Source organism: Tympanuchus pallidicinctus, unplaced genomic scaffold, assembly GCF_026119805.1.
Source record: "Tympanuchus pallidicinctus isolate F22 unplaced genomic scaffold, pur_lepc_1.0 scaffold3, whole genome shotgun sequence".
Taxonomy (NCBI): Eukaryota; Metazoa; Chordata; class Aves; order Galliformes; family Phasianidae; genus Tympanuchus; species Tympanuchus pallidicinctus.
In genome coordinates, this window is record NW_026294747.1 from 8,546,228 (window position 1) to 8,561,469 (window position 15,242).

Sequence of the window (15,242 nt, forward strand, 5' to 3'; positions counted from 1 at the left end):
TGAGGTGCTAAACCTGCTTGTACTATACCACTGTAAAAACTTGACTCTATCACAATTTTGTATAAATACATAATTATTTAGAAATAAAAACTGAAATAGTTGAGTAAAAATTAGTTTGGTTGGCAGTTTTGAGTTCAGGAAGAGATGCCTGTGGAAGCTTGCTCTGTATACCTTTCTTCGTCTCCTATTTCTTCTTCTCTACCATTTGTTTCAGCACGAGAGTGTCTCTGTTGTTGTGTTTGTTTGTTTGTTTGTTTGTTGCCCTTCTGGTTATTTACTTTCTCATATGTAGTGTAGAATCTTATAATAGCCCTGATTGGGAGGGACATCAAAAGGTCATCAGGTCCAACCTGCAGCTGAGGATGTTGATGTTCTGTGTGTGAGATCAAGACACCAGGTACGTTCTCCCACCAAGTAGGGTTGAAGGACAGGGGAGATTGGTCTATTTTCAGTTTTCCAGGCAAGTGCAAGAAAGCATTTTGAGGGTGTACATTTCTGAGCTTTGCTCTGAGGGTCTGAGGAGCCAGGACACACTTTTATACGTTCAACAACTTGTTCTTCTTCACATTTCAGCTGTTCTGTATTCTTACTACGATTAGCATTCACTGTTTGGCAGCCATTTAAAAATTATTATTAAATCTCTTGCATTTATTTTATTATCAGTCTGTAGTGATTTCTCCAACTTAATTTTTTTCTCATGACTGCCAACCAAATTTCAAATTGTTATTACGAAATAGTTGTATCTTTGTTGCCTATGTTTAGGAAATCACTGCATAAGTATAACATAACCTAGAAGTCTGCTGTAACTTTCTGCAATTTACATTAAGTTAACATTTCTTCATATCTTGTTTTGTGTCACTATTTACTTATTAGATGTATATGTCTTACAGCAATGTTTGCAGTACTGTAAAGTTCTGCAGTAATCATCTAATGATTACCAGTATTATGGTATTACTCTGTAGATTTACTCTGTGATTATTGGTAAGCTAGTAAAAGTTGACAGGTGTTATGCTTTTCCCAGTACTTTATCTGTTCCAATCCTCCTGCCTCCTCCCACACACCCTGAGCTTCCTCTTCTCCAGACTGAACAGCCCCAACTCTCTCAGCCCTCCCTCACGTGTGAGGTGCTCCAGTCCCTTCATCATCTTTGCGGCCCTGCACTGGACTCTCTTCCAAAATCAGGCATGCTGTATCTTTAAATAATGTACTTCTATCAATGTGTGTGCACCCAGATGAAATAATCATATTGTTTTAGGTATTGATAAAAGCTTCCATTCGTTTGATCTTGTTATAAGTTTGTTACTGCTATAAGATAGCATAACCCATGTTTTTCTTGTCTGCTGTAAACAATTGTGTTGGCTGAAGGGATGCTAACAAAATAAAAATGCAGCACATAGGGTATTCCTGTATTTAATTAATTCATAAAGGATCTGAATCCAACATTTAATGTTTAGGTATTTTCTAGAGATCTTCATTTAAATAAGATGTGCAGCACCCCCGTGTTATTGCTGCAGTGATGGTAAATTTTGGCAGACACTTGGCTGTCATATTTGAAGTCAGTTTTAAATGTCATATACTTTGAAGACAGCAGTGAAAATGTATGCTGTTCAGTTCTTGTGCCCATATTCAGGTAGATCCAGAGGTACTGCTACAATTGCTGTGTTGTGCTGTCTGGTACCTTTCTAGGCTGATTAACCTGTTTATGTACTGCATGCTCTCAGAACAGCTTGAACTGCATGTTTCTACTCTCTGTATGCTAGAATACCACTGCATTATCACATTCATGTGTCTCACTGCTCAAATCTGCATCGATATACTGCATGAGCACATTGTAATGTGCTTTTGCATCCATCTCTCTCACTTTGTGGTTACGTAGAAAGTACAAATCATTTATTATTTTATTTTCTGTGAAAAGGAGAAGGTTCAAGAACTGTAAGAGAAGAATGGCAAATAAGAGTATTTTGAAGTTGACTAAGATGGCTCAACAGGATGTCTTACAGTACTTAATCAAAACCTGATTTTAAATCTCCTTTCAAAACACCATAGAATGAGATTAGTCTTTCAGTAACTCTTTGCTATGTGCTCCTATTTTTCAACCACTGCATTCTGGCTGTACCCCTGTTTGCCTTCTCTGAACATTTCATTGCCTTCTACTGTGCTTCTATAGCAGGACTCCCCTTTCCATATATGCTTCCCCCTCCCCATACTTTCAAGAAGATAGGAATAAAACAGAAAAACATTTTGAATAAACCCTTCAGGAAGGAAAATAAGATAGCCTAGGAGATGATCTGTCAGAAATAAAACAATAAATAAATAGTTGGCAACTCAAAAGCTTGCAAAGAAGTTATTTGTGATTAGTCAGCTGGATACCTTTACTAGCAATGATTTTGGAAAGCTGTGGAACAGGAAAGGAAAAGGATCATGCCAAGATTTCATACAGTTTGAATCAGGCAGTTTTACTGAAAGGCTGATCTGTGTTGATGTTTCCCTACCACACTTCTGCTTCTTTGGTCCATGCAGCAAGCTCAGGGATTACTTCTGTCTTCTCAAAGTGTTTGCACTACAGAACTCTTTCTAGAAAAAAAGAGCAGTAATTTGTTTCAAGAACATCCAAGCATGTCTCTTCAACTAGATGTGCAAACCAATGAATTTTTTGAGCTTGCTTTTTCACTTCTGTAACCGAAGTGGAAGATGAATGCAGCATTCTAAACTTTGGATTTCCTGTTGCCATTTGAAAATCCCAGAGAGAAGTATTAATATAAGAAATTTTAATACTGGAAAATGCATTCGCAATTGCCAGTTCAAAATTGTTTTACAGTTTATTCCGTTGTCTTTATTTCTCTCTCACAAGAAATGCTAATAACTAAATTTTAATAAAGGTTTCATAGGAACACTGTTCCCACTTGCCATACTTGTTATATTGAACCACAAAAGCCTAAGATTTCAAATAAAGCCTGTATCCATATGAAAGCTGCGGCACGTGCGGTGGAAAGTACAACCTGTACACTTAAAGCACTTCACAGTCAGTTAAACGAAGCATCTATATTCTCCTAAGATTTCTTTCCTTTAGCTTAAACACTTCTTTTAGAATGTATATATTTCACTGACTGAATGTTATCTTAGAAGCAGCAGCACTGCACTAAATCAAGCAGCTCTTAAAATGCCTGAATCTCTTGAGCTTTCCAAGCTTTTCAAAAACATTCTTCCTTGCTCACACAGATTTGATGTCTTAATCAAGGTGGACATTGCTCAGCAACGTGCTACATTACCATGCCCAACATATGTCCTTTAGTTTGCTGTAGTTATTCTTGTTTGTGAGCCATTTAAACAACCTTTTGTGACCAGAGTTATATAACCATAAATTTGTTGTTGGTTTCTTTTTTGCCTTAAGTTTGAGTTTTGAATTGAACAGCTTCTACAATAACTTTTATTAAAGTTGTTAAAATTGTAGCTACTTTCTGAAATGCAACAGAAAACTTACATTGTAGTCTGTTAAGGAGCCGAGAGGTCTGGCTGCAGGGTTGGCAGCGAGAAATCTAGAAATCAAATTCACCAGTGCAACTAAGGAAATGTCATTTGTGCCTAAGCATGTGCCTAGGACCTTACTGACTTTCTGAAGATTCACAGCCTTGTATGAGGCAGAATTACGACAAAAAAAAATCTGCTTCCAGCAGCTGACACTTGTTTTGTGAATCAGAAATGGAGCTGCACCAATGAAGCTGATCCAAAAAAACTTCTTCCAGAAGCAGCTGGTCATTGTCATTCTTGTTGTCCTTTAGTGCAGCTGTGTATAGACTGATATCTCTGCCAAAACTGTAGCAAAGTGTCTCAGTACTATCAAGGTTGGTGTAGAAAAGCTGAGGCTGTCTAGCAACAAGATGTCAAAAACAAATGCACCTCAAAAAGAAACTCCACTTCTCAATTTGCAAGAGAAGCATGGCAGACATGTACGTGTGTTCCCAGAAGCACCTGCCAAAAACCCGTGGATGCAATTGGGATGTGCATACGTTTGTGTGCTTAACTGTATGTTTATATGTGTATATATATATATATGTAATTCACACCAGCTTTCTCCTTGAAGATTTTTTCCTGTTGCGCATAATTATTTACCTTTATGTATTTACTTAGTTTTTCTGGGTGATTTTCAGTTCTGCGTTCTCCTGACTGTTCCCTTCCCATGGACAAAATCCTTAAACTCTACAATTATTTTGTTCTTTTGCCCCTTCTATGAGTATATTTTTAAATAAGATCAGAATTTTTAGTACTTTTGACTTAGTGCTAGATTCTTCCTCTTCCTTTCTTCCATAAGTCTTACCTGTTGTATTCAACTTTCTATTGTTTATCTCCTATATTTCTTTAAGAAATTCAATATTATAGGTTTGTTAACTTCTTTTACTTCTTCTAGTTCTAAGTTGATTTTCTTATAATGCTTTTCTTTCCTGATGTCAATATACTTCATAATTTTTACATTTCCTATCATCTATCCCATCTATCCCATCTGTTCCATTCAGCTTCAATATTATCTAGTTTACCTATTCCTTGGAACTTTCTATACTCTAGAGAGTCTGCAGCAATAAAGCAAGGTAATTCATTTTGCACCTTTTTCTGAATCTTAGAGCATGATCTTACTTTGACAGGTTTAACACAGCACATGATTCCAGGTGCTGTTCATACATAGCCTCTACTTTCACACAGTTAGCATATCCCATACTCAAGACTTTGCACTTATCTTTGTTGAACTTGGTACGTTCTTGACAGTCCCATTCTCCAGCAGGGTGTGATGCTGGTTAATAGCAGTCTTTCCATTCAGCTATTTACTGCTCCCTCAGATTTGGTGTCATTGGTAAATTTGATGAAGATGTACTTCATGCCACTTTGTTAATGTAAACATTAGACAGTATTTGCCACAATATCAACTCCTAAAAACATGACTCACGACTGGATCTCCTATTTAACTTTAAACCATTGATCACGGTCTTTTCAGTGACAGTCCAGTGTCCAGTCAGTTGTCCACTCACCCATGTGAAACATCTCTCCTCAACCTGTCTACTATACCAAAGGAGTCCGTGTCAACAGCCCTGCTAAAGCCATGGTAGCATACTGGGCATCACTCAGCTGCAGAGCTTGTTATTTCATCAGAGATGTTGATCGAACTGTTTTCCCCTCGTCAGCATGTGCTTTCTGTCCTCAATCAATTTCTTGTTTCTCATGTATCTGAAAATGCTTTCTATGAGGACTTGCTCCCTAAGGTGAGATAGTCTAGTCTAGATCTCCCAGACCTTTTCCTTGCCTTCATGAAGGTCTGGTCCAATATTTTAATTTCTATTTCGCCAAAAAGTCAGTCATAAGAAACACAGCACCTATAAGAAACTTCAGAGTTTAGAAGTTATCAGGGAGAATTTTTAGCATAATTAAAAATTGCCATACCATCAAAAATAGTCTCCTCTATTGTTTTCATTTCTAAGTATCTAAACTTTTATGCACTAGTAAAGGTTTCATCTTGATAGAAGAAATATTTTGTTTTTATTGAGAGCAAATAATATTTTCCTAAAATGAAAGAATGATTTCTCAATGAATCACTTCTTATACCCATAGAAATCTAATACTAAAAAGGTGTTAATTCATAATGAGTTTAAAAACTCATATGTAATGTGCACTAATGATGTGTGATGCATTTTTATTGCAAGTTTTAAAATTAGAAAAATCCCATGAAGCTTAACAAAGAAGAATAAAATTAAGGAATGTGAACATGCATATTTGAAAGTTTGTGACTTTGCTAATGAGTTATTAGAGATGCTGCTGTGCTCCAAATGGATGCTAGAGTGCATAGGTATGTGTAGTATTTGCTTATGAACCAATTTGCTAAGCAATAATTGGACTACACTGGAATATTGCACCTATTTTAATAGTTTTACTTTAAACATTTTGTTGTTGTTGTTAACTAGCTCAATTAAACAGGCTGTCTGTGAAGTGCTTTATAAAGTATCCAGTAGCTGTTTTGCAGCCTGGGATGCTAGACTTACTCTGCAGTCTGTATATGTATTGTGAATCACCCTTTTCAAACTGAATAGTTAACAAATATTGATCACAATTCAATCATGAATTACAATGCATTGTATCACTTGAGTGTTGTTTGTCAAATAGTTTTTACAAGTTACTATGCTGGACCTTTTATCACAGCTGGTGTAGTTTAAGGTTTGGACAGAGTCACTGTGAATGAAGCCCTGCTGTGAAATAAAAGTCAAAAGGCATCTTGGCATCCCAACCATTTCCTTGGGAGAAGATTACAGCCTGAGTATGTTGAACTTTATTGCCATGGGCCTCATGACAGTATTCAGAAACATGCATGGCATTTCTGTTAAAGAAACTCAGATGTGCTTAGACGCAAGGGATGGCATTCTTGTGTTTATCAGTATCTTAAAAAAAAAAAAAAAAAAAAAAAAAAAAAAAAGAAGAAGAAAAAAGTAGTGCTTTTTCATTCTTTTGGGGTACAGTAAATATTCATTGAAGAATGTGTAATTTATGCACATAAAAATTGAGGTTCTTGATTCCCTAAACATAATTTGTTGCAAAAAAATAAAAAGAGAAAATTACTGAATCCTAGACAGAAATGTATTTGAGAAAGGAAAAGGAGTGGAGACGTGGAGAGAAAAACTCAACAGCTCTGAGTAAAATGTTGTTGGCTTGCTGAGAGATCAAAAATATGATGAAGTTGTGTGGAGAAAATATGCTGCATTGTTAACTTCTGAATATATGAAATAAAGCAAAAGGAAAAGTTTAGAAAATGAATGAAAATGATATGCTTGTGTGATTCCATCTGAATTGCATCAGTTAAATTCTGTCTTTTGTAAGGGCAGACAAACCTGTGCGAATTCAGGGTCAGGTAAAGCCAAATATGAAGTTCTTGATGAAATAAAATCCTTCCAGTATGGAATGGGATCTCCTACTGCCCTGAAAGGCAGGTTTGCAACATTTAGCATCTTACTGCTGACATCTGAGGTTTCTTAATGAAGTTCTTATGAAGGCTCATGGTCAGGCAGGATGACCACACTGTCTAAACAAATCAGTGAGGATTCTTCTGGATTGGGTGCTATTCCTTTGTCATTACCTTTGGCACTTGTATTAATACACAGCAATCTCACTGTTTTGTAATGGCCATAGAAAGTGAAGTTTTACATCTGGCATAAATCAGAGCACAGGTGAAGTCTGTCCAGTATGGACTTCCTCTGCTGTCAGACAGTCACCAAGTAGCAATCTGAGAAGTTGCTTTTCAAAAGCTGATAGCATGATTGTAATGAATGTTAAAGCTGAAAACAGGAAGTAATAAGAGCTTCAAGTTTTTGGTTTTGTCTATCAAGAATCAGTGCAACAGTACAAAAATGGAACAAAAGTTACATTAAAAACTTGAAGTAAGGTGTAACAAATGTAAAACATGATGCGGTCTTTTATGAAGAAAGGCCCTGGGCAGCCTGGTCTGGTATTAAATGTGGAGGTTGGTGGCCCTGCCTGTGGCGGGGAGGGTCAGAGATTCATGATCCTTGAAGTCCCTTCCAACCCAAGCCATTCTGTGATTTGTGAGTTAATAATTTTGAAACAGTCTAAATCCTTACCAAAATGTGAAGCTTTAGAAGTAATGAGAATTAAATAGTCAGTAACCATTAATGTATGATAGTATCTTCCATGTTTCATGTATATTCTCACGGTTCTGTTAATAGATTAGTCTACAAGTTATCAGCTACATGTGTCTTCCAAGTATGTCTTCTAATCCTGTCTCTCAAATCCCAGAAGAATTGTATCTAGTTTAAAAAAAAAAAGTCAGTAAAGTTGGATTTCATCTTTGGTGACAAGAAAAATAAGAACTTTTGATCCCATTATAAAGAAGCAGAAGTTAGCAGTGCTGCTAATTTTACTAGCAAACTGCATAGGAATGCCAGAAAGCTACCATCCACTAACTTTCACTGGAAAGACTGTTTTGCTTATTTCAGTAAGAAAACTTTATCCAAAATGTCAGAAAATTCAGATTCCAGAGTTTCTTTGGAAGATAATTATAAGCTGTTGATAACAAGTAATGTAATCAATTAGTGTCATACTTGCATTTATTTCAGCAAATTCTGAGTATTGTTCCAGAGGATGGATTTGGCTGTGGGGTTAAATCCTGCAATTTAAATGCTTCTAAAATGAATGCCTGTTCCAAATACAACTATTTTTTGTCTGCTTTCATTCAAGGCTACATATAATTACATTAGGTGTAATGAGTACGGCGTAAAACTGGTAATTTGTTTACTTGGATTTTTAACTGCTGAGGCTGAATATGAAGAATGTTGGTCGTAACATTGATCAACATAGAATAAGTATTTCTTTGGAAATCCTGTGGTGTTTTAGGTGCTTCTTTCAAATCAGAATGAGACTCGGCAATAACCTGTATTTGAATGAAAATCTTGCTTTTTTCTATTAAGGAGATTAAATATTAATGATTGTGGTAGATTACATCTGTAACAGCACTGTGGGTATTTCTGAGGTGCTAGAACATCTTTAATTTCATTAGGTTTCAGTAAAAACCTACCTGCATAGTACATCCATAACAACAAAAATTAAATTCAAGCACCAATGAGGTCATCTGGGAATTTGAAACAAGTATTTCACCTGTAATTTTTAGCTAATGTTCTTACTGTTCACATGACTTGTGACCTTACACATGCTAAGTTAGCAAGTCTTATCTTAGCACTTTAAAAAACATGCAATTCTGACATTTCTGGCTTTTTTCTTGATTGTTTATGAGCACAGTCCTGCATTGTGATGAATGCTCTTGGCCTTGATGAAGATGGGCAGCATCCAGTACTTCTTAGGAATTACAGTGCAGTAGTGATGATTCCTTCAGTATTTTTAATGAAGTGCATAACCAGATTGTACTGGCAAAAAGTCCCACACGTAGTTAAAAGCCACCATGTGTAGCTTACTAGGTTGAAGGCATTCATGGCATGTTCAATTCATGTGATAGGCTTATGAATTATTCTATTTATTTATAGTGCTGTTGGATGTAAAGCAGAATTGGGTCCTAGGTTTTCAGTATTCAGATTGCTATAGATCATTAAAAATGTGGTTTCCTTTCAGAAAGCTTATTGTCCAAAGCAGCATACAGTTTAATATAACCACATTCTTTATCAACTAGTACATAATGAGAGAGACTGGTGGATTGATTTATGAGGAAAATTGTACCTGAGTAGAAAACTTCAAATGTTGTCAGGTTTAATAAATGTTATCAGGTTTTTCAAATATTATCAGGTTTAAAGAGATATTTAATATGTCTCTCCCAGATTTTTATCATGTGACTAAAGGAAAGCAGAAGTCTCTAAATACCAGATATTTACTGTGGCCTGTTCAAGAAAGTGTGTAAGTCTGTGCCTAACTACCACTGTTCTGCTCCCTTGAACTTGCTCTTGCAGCCAGTGGAAGTTCATTGGGTACTTAAAGGAGGTTTTGAATTCAGGCGTGCACCTCAAGGAAAAATTTTACTTGGGGTGGCTTTTGTTTGCTGTTCATTGCTAGGATTGGACTGTGGAGGAGTTCTCAATTTGATGATGACAAACTACCTTTTCCAAATAGAAGTTCAGGTCAGTACTTGTTCTGAAATCAAGTCATATCTTCACCCCACTAAAGTGTGGGTTCAAAGCACTCTGCACGTGGCACACGTGGAATTCCAAAATTCATTGTCATAAGGTATTGATTCTTAAAAATTCATTATTGAGAATACTTGTTCCTCCTCATTACTACCCTTTGTGTTTCAACTTTATTGTGTTGCAGTGTAAGAAACAGCTCTAATTATTTTTATATTTGATTTGCATACTTCTGTAAGAGATATTTTTCACGATTGGTAGACATTGTTATATGTAAAACATCTGTGTTTCTTTTTTCCAAGAGCCAAAATTCATTAAATACAATACATATATGACATTTCGAGTACTTTGGTTTGCATGTAAATTGAGAGGCTACAATTTTGCTATAATAGCTTCATTAGCTGTTGTGTTCTGTCATGCTACTAGGAGGAAGACAAATAGTTGGTTACTTTCACTATTCTCAAAACAACAGCATTGTACTTAATTCCAAAATGAGATCATTTTACAGGTTTTGTCACGCGCTACAGATGAAAATATATGTAGATAATGCCTCCATACTACAAGTCCAGGGGGTACTGCTGACACGGAGTATGTGGAGAATTTCATACTTGCAAGAAGGAATGGAAAAATAATACACGATGTTGTTTGTGTGGTGGTGATATATATCTTTGAGACATATGTTAGCTCTTGGAATATTGGATGCTCTCTAGGTGAAGATGCATTGTTCAGTTTTAATAAAAATATTTTTATGTATATTTTGGGTAAAAGCCAAAGCCCTTACAAATAATTTGAGCTGAAGGATTAAGTAGATATCTTGAAACAATCAGGATGGATTGTTTGGTAACTGGTTATGACAGAGCACTTACAGAAATAGGGTAATGTATTTCCTTAAAAATTTTGGAGTACTTTTGAATGCTGTAAAGTCTGGTTTTAGATTTGGCATTTTCATTGTAATTCTAACATATCCTTATGTTAACCTACAAGTTTCATGTGCGGATTGGGCCTATCTTTAGCAATAGAAAATAATGCAGAAATTGAGAATGAAATGCAGCTGCGGCAATGTCCTTCATTGTTGCTGTTTGGACATCTAATTAAAAAGAGTCTATAAACAGATTTTAGGTATTTACAGAATACTGACAAGCACTGTTAAAACATACATCGCATTTCTCAGTGTCTACTTTTCTTACTGTTTTTCTCTACCGGATTGGAATGAGTTATAAAGTCTGCACACCGTTTGTTTTCCATGCACGGTTAGCATATATCCATTCATACCAAGATAGACAAGATAAAGCCTTCAATGAGTCTGTACAGAAATAAAGCTTCTCATCTATGAATCTATTGTATGCTTTTTCTAAACAGATATGTAAGTAATATTCTAACGGTTCCTGTATTTGTGTATGGCCAGTGATACTTTGTTTAGGCTAGCTTTATCAACAAAATATTAAGTATTTGTTACTGGAAAGGACGAAATGGACTTCTAAAGTAATGAACAGTAAAGTAAGAACAGTAAATTAAGAACAGTCTAGTTGTGAGTTTATTGTTTTAAACCTGCATTCCATGATCACTCACCAGCCTTTTGAAAAGTAGCGCTGAGGGGACTAAAAGTAACATCCTAATGATCACAGAGTGATAGAATGGCCTGGGTTGAAATGGATCATAATGATCATCTAGTTTCAACCCCCCTGCTATGTGCAGGGTCGCCAACCACTTATGATTGTTCCTGCAACGTGTATTTTATATTTCTGCTATCAGAGTTGCCAGGTTTTTCTTTTTAAAGAACTCCAGGGAGTGAATATGGTGAGATGAAGGCATAAATGAAAACTCTGACAGAGGAACAAGTGTGATATTTCAATTTTGTAATTTTATCAGATGTTACATAGAACTAATAGAAGAGTAATTTGTGTTGAACAGTACCCACTGCAGGAGGGAATATTCAAAATATTCACAAGTTGTTCAAATGGAAATGTTGTTTTCCCATTCATCATTCAGGGGCACAGTGGTGCTACATTTGTCGTGTAAAAGTATGTGTGTTGTTGTGTTTCTCAGGGTTGGCAAAAAGAGCTAATTTTAAAAAAATTTAGTAAAGAAAAAAAAGAAAAAGTAGTATATTTTTTCTAACTTACTGAATATTTTTGTTCTGTTTTTAAAGTCTTAAAAAATCAAGCAGTTTGTTTTTCAAAATATTAGATTGCATTCCAAATCTAATTTCTTAAAAGACTTCCGTCATTAGATCACTATTTTTATCAGTGCAATTACTAGCTGATTTACTTTGGCATGCCACTTTCAGCCTAGAGGGGCACGAATGACACACTTGGATGTTGAATGAGGCATTCTGACATTGTGAACAGAGTAGGTTTTCATCTTTTTTAAAGTTTATGTTATGCCAAGCTTCTGTAGAGTCTGCAGAGGTGATTATTTCATATTTAACAAATGTTCCTTTTTTCGTATACACTTTTTGGAAGTACGTTCTTTGGTCGTCGCATCACTTCTCTTTTACAAAATGTACAGGTGTTATGTGGACCAGAATGAAAGCAAGCTACGTTTTTATTGTTTCCTGAATGAATAATATGTCTACATGTAAATTTTGTTGATGAACTTGTCTTTCAGGCATGGGAACGGAGAACACTGCTAATAAATTCCTTAAATTTGAAAAATCTTGGCAATAGCCAACTAGAAGAGATTGAGGCACAATATGTATGCATGCACACACCCATCTATGTTTGTCTTATGTTATACCAACTGATTAAAATATGCATTACACCTAAGAAAGATGGAGGGACTACTTAAGGCTGAAATGAAATTATGCTACACATGAAATTGAAAATGATTTTGCTTATTTTCTTCATGTGTTTCTCTTGAAGGATTGCTCATCATCAGAAGAATATAGCGTTGCTGCAGCCTTGCTACCCCTGACAACTGCTTTCTATAGGGTAAGTTCTCAGTAACTTCATTAAAAAGTGCTTCTGTTTTTTTATGTTTTTATATTGTTAAATGGAGAAAAGTAAAAATGAGAGATGCATGCTTAGTATCATGGATACTGAAATAAGATTAGTCAAGTTTTAATCTCGTAATCAAGGAGAAGGCAAGCTGCCTTGAATGAAGAATAATTTCTTCTGTATGCTTCTAAGTTTCAGTAGAAGTACTGAGATCTTGCAAAATTTCTCTCACAAAAAGTTCACTGAAATCTTCCTTGTAATGAACTAGTCCCCTCCTTACTGTTTAACTGAAATTATACTTTCAGAAGTTGTGAGACCCCGGATGTAAATAGCATGATGATTTTTTAATGTTCCAGACCTGAACTGAAAAAATAAAGTAACCTGACTGTTGCTTGCAAAAGCCAGCTGTTAATGCATAATAGAAAAAGAATTTTGTTTTTCCCAGATCTAATCCTCAGGTTCAGTGATGGTCCCCTTTGGTATGTCCCATTAGATACAATTGTTTGGCAGAAGTACTTATTTTGGTATAAAACTAAGTTATTCATACTAAACACAAACTGATGTGTTTTTCAAAGCATAAGATCTGTAGACAAACTTTATAGTGGCTAGTTAAAATTAACAGTTTACATGTTTTATTTGGAATTTGAGTCAAAGCAAAACTTTTGGAAGCATTTTTCAGTTTCTGCAGAGGTTTTCAGTATTTCATCCTTGAGTATGAGTATGTTATACCTGAGATGAAGCTGCATAGGAGCAATGATCTGTATGAATATTCTTAGATTAAGAAAAATGAGTAACATTCTTTAACCCCCTTCAAATTTCCCTTTATAGTCTTTTGGAGGGATTCTCATTCTACAGTTAAATGAAACTAATGTTCCTCTTTCCCTGTTTTGGGAATAAATCCTATCAAATCCTGCTGCATCTTTTTTTCCCTTGGCCTTCCTGCTTTGTAACATATTGCTAAACAGTTTATAGTCTTCTGTTTGCTGGATTTTTTTTTTAATAGAAATCCTACACTGGTAAAAGCTGTTTAACAAGGCATATTACTGTTCTGTCTGATAAGTGATAAGTCCATAGGAGCATCCAAACTGAAATTCAAATCATTTGAGGGGAATGAATTGTTTTTTATTAAAAGAACATTCTGACAAAGCTGGTACATACGCATAGTCAAACTATGCCATGGCTTTTTCTAATGAACTGCTTGTCTATTTCACTAAATTAGCATGTACAGTGTTGTTTATACATACATTCATCATACATGCTTAAGCTGTATTTCATTTTTCTATAGGCAAAGTACAGGTTTTACAATACTTCTGCTTCAATATGCAAAAATGTCTTGCTTCTGTTGTAAGTGCAATTGTTTTCATCCTTTCCAAAAATTGTGAAGTAGTGCTTGGAAGTATGCACTTGTTTTTACTGATGTTCTTGTTATCAGAACACCATGCTTAGTGCCAGAAGCGTATTAAATATTATTTCATATGGCCACATTGAAAATACACAGTGTTCTTGGTAGCCAGGGATAGATTTATTGCATTTCATTCATGTTACTTCTCAACTGGATTCCAGTTAAAGTTAGCATTAAGAAAGCCTAAGGACACATATGTAGATTTATATCAAATATCATCATCCCTATTTGCTATTATTATAAATTATTATGGGAAATCATGATGGGGTTCTGTTACAACATTTAATTGTTAATGTAATTCCTGTCACTTAAAATAATAAAAGGAAGTTCCACAGTGTCACAATTCTGTTGATTGAGGACTATTGTGCATCTGGAATGTTAAGTTTCAAAATATGCATTTATTTTGTTACCTGACATAAAAGGAAGCACCAATGCAACAATTACTTGTTCTTCCTAAGTAGGTTTACTTACATGGGTGCACACAGTGCAGACACCAACTGTTTGAGAGGCCTAAATGAAAAGAGAGATGTGTTTCCATGTGAGTGCAGCAAATGAAACCAAGAAACTGAGTAGAAAAGGAAATATATTCCTAGAGGTGATGCTTTAAGGTTCTAGAAGGGTCTGATGAAGTAGCAAAGCTCTAGCCTTCAGGTATTTAAAAATATTCTTGGGAAAACAGTAAAAATATATATAATAAAGAATGAAATGTAACTATAAATAAAGAATTAAATATATAAAGTAAGGAACATGCTTGTGTCACATGTCCGCTTTTATCCATATCCTGATGGTTTTGCTTACACAGAGGTTAGTTTGGGGTGTTTCTACATGTATCTAATCAAAACAACGAGAAACGTTACTGCATGCAGCATCCAGTCAACTCTTGGGATGTCTACTGAAATTTCAGAATTCCTACTCTTGAAGCCTGGTGATTGAGCTGTTGTAAAGCTTGATGAGATAGGATTCGATCACAGAAGTAGTCTAACTCTGAGCTGTCAGGGTTAAATAGACAAGAAATCAGGACTGTTACATTTTTTTGGTCACTAGAAAGACTTGAATTTTTCTACAAAAAATGGTCACAATGCTCTTTAAAAATGTTTTAAATATTAGACATGAGCAAAATGTGACTCATCAGTGACAGTGGACTTTTTAATGTGTACTGTTAATGTCGCAAAAACAAACATTTTTTCTTCTGGGTTAGAGAAAGGTTTTAGTTTACTATTAGTAATACTGTTGGAATTTTGTTTAAAATTGAAACAATATAAATAAAATGTACTTATACATGAATTTTTC

General features: G+C 35.2%; 1 protein-coding gene across 5 annotated transcripts in view; it reads left to right on the forward strand.

Annotated features, from left to right (window-relative positions):
• The window catches only part of SBF2 (SET binding factor 2), a 236,606-nt gene that overhangs the window by 156,979 nt on the left and 64,385 nt on the right, over window positions 1-15,242 (forward strand). For all 5 annotated transcript variants that reach the window (XM_052695956.1, XM_052695959.1, XM_052695960.1 and 2 more), the window contains exon 17: window positions 12,476-12,544. In XM_052695956.1, the coding sequence (XP_052551916.1) occupies window positions 12,476-12,544 (69 nt within the window). The remainder of the gene's footprint in view (window positions 1-12,475; window positions 12,545-15,242) is intronic.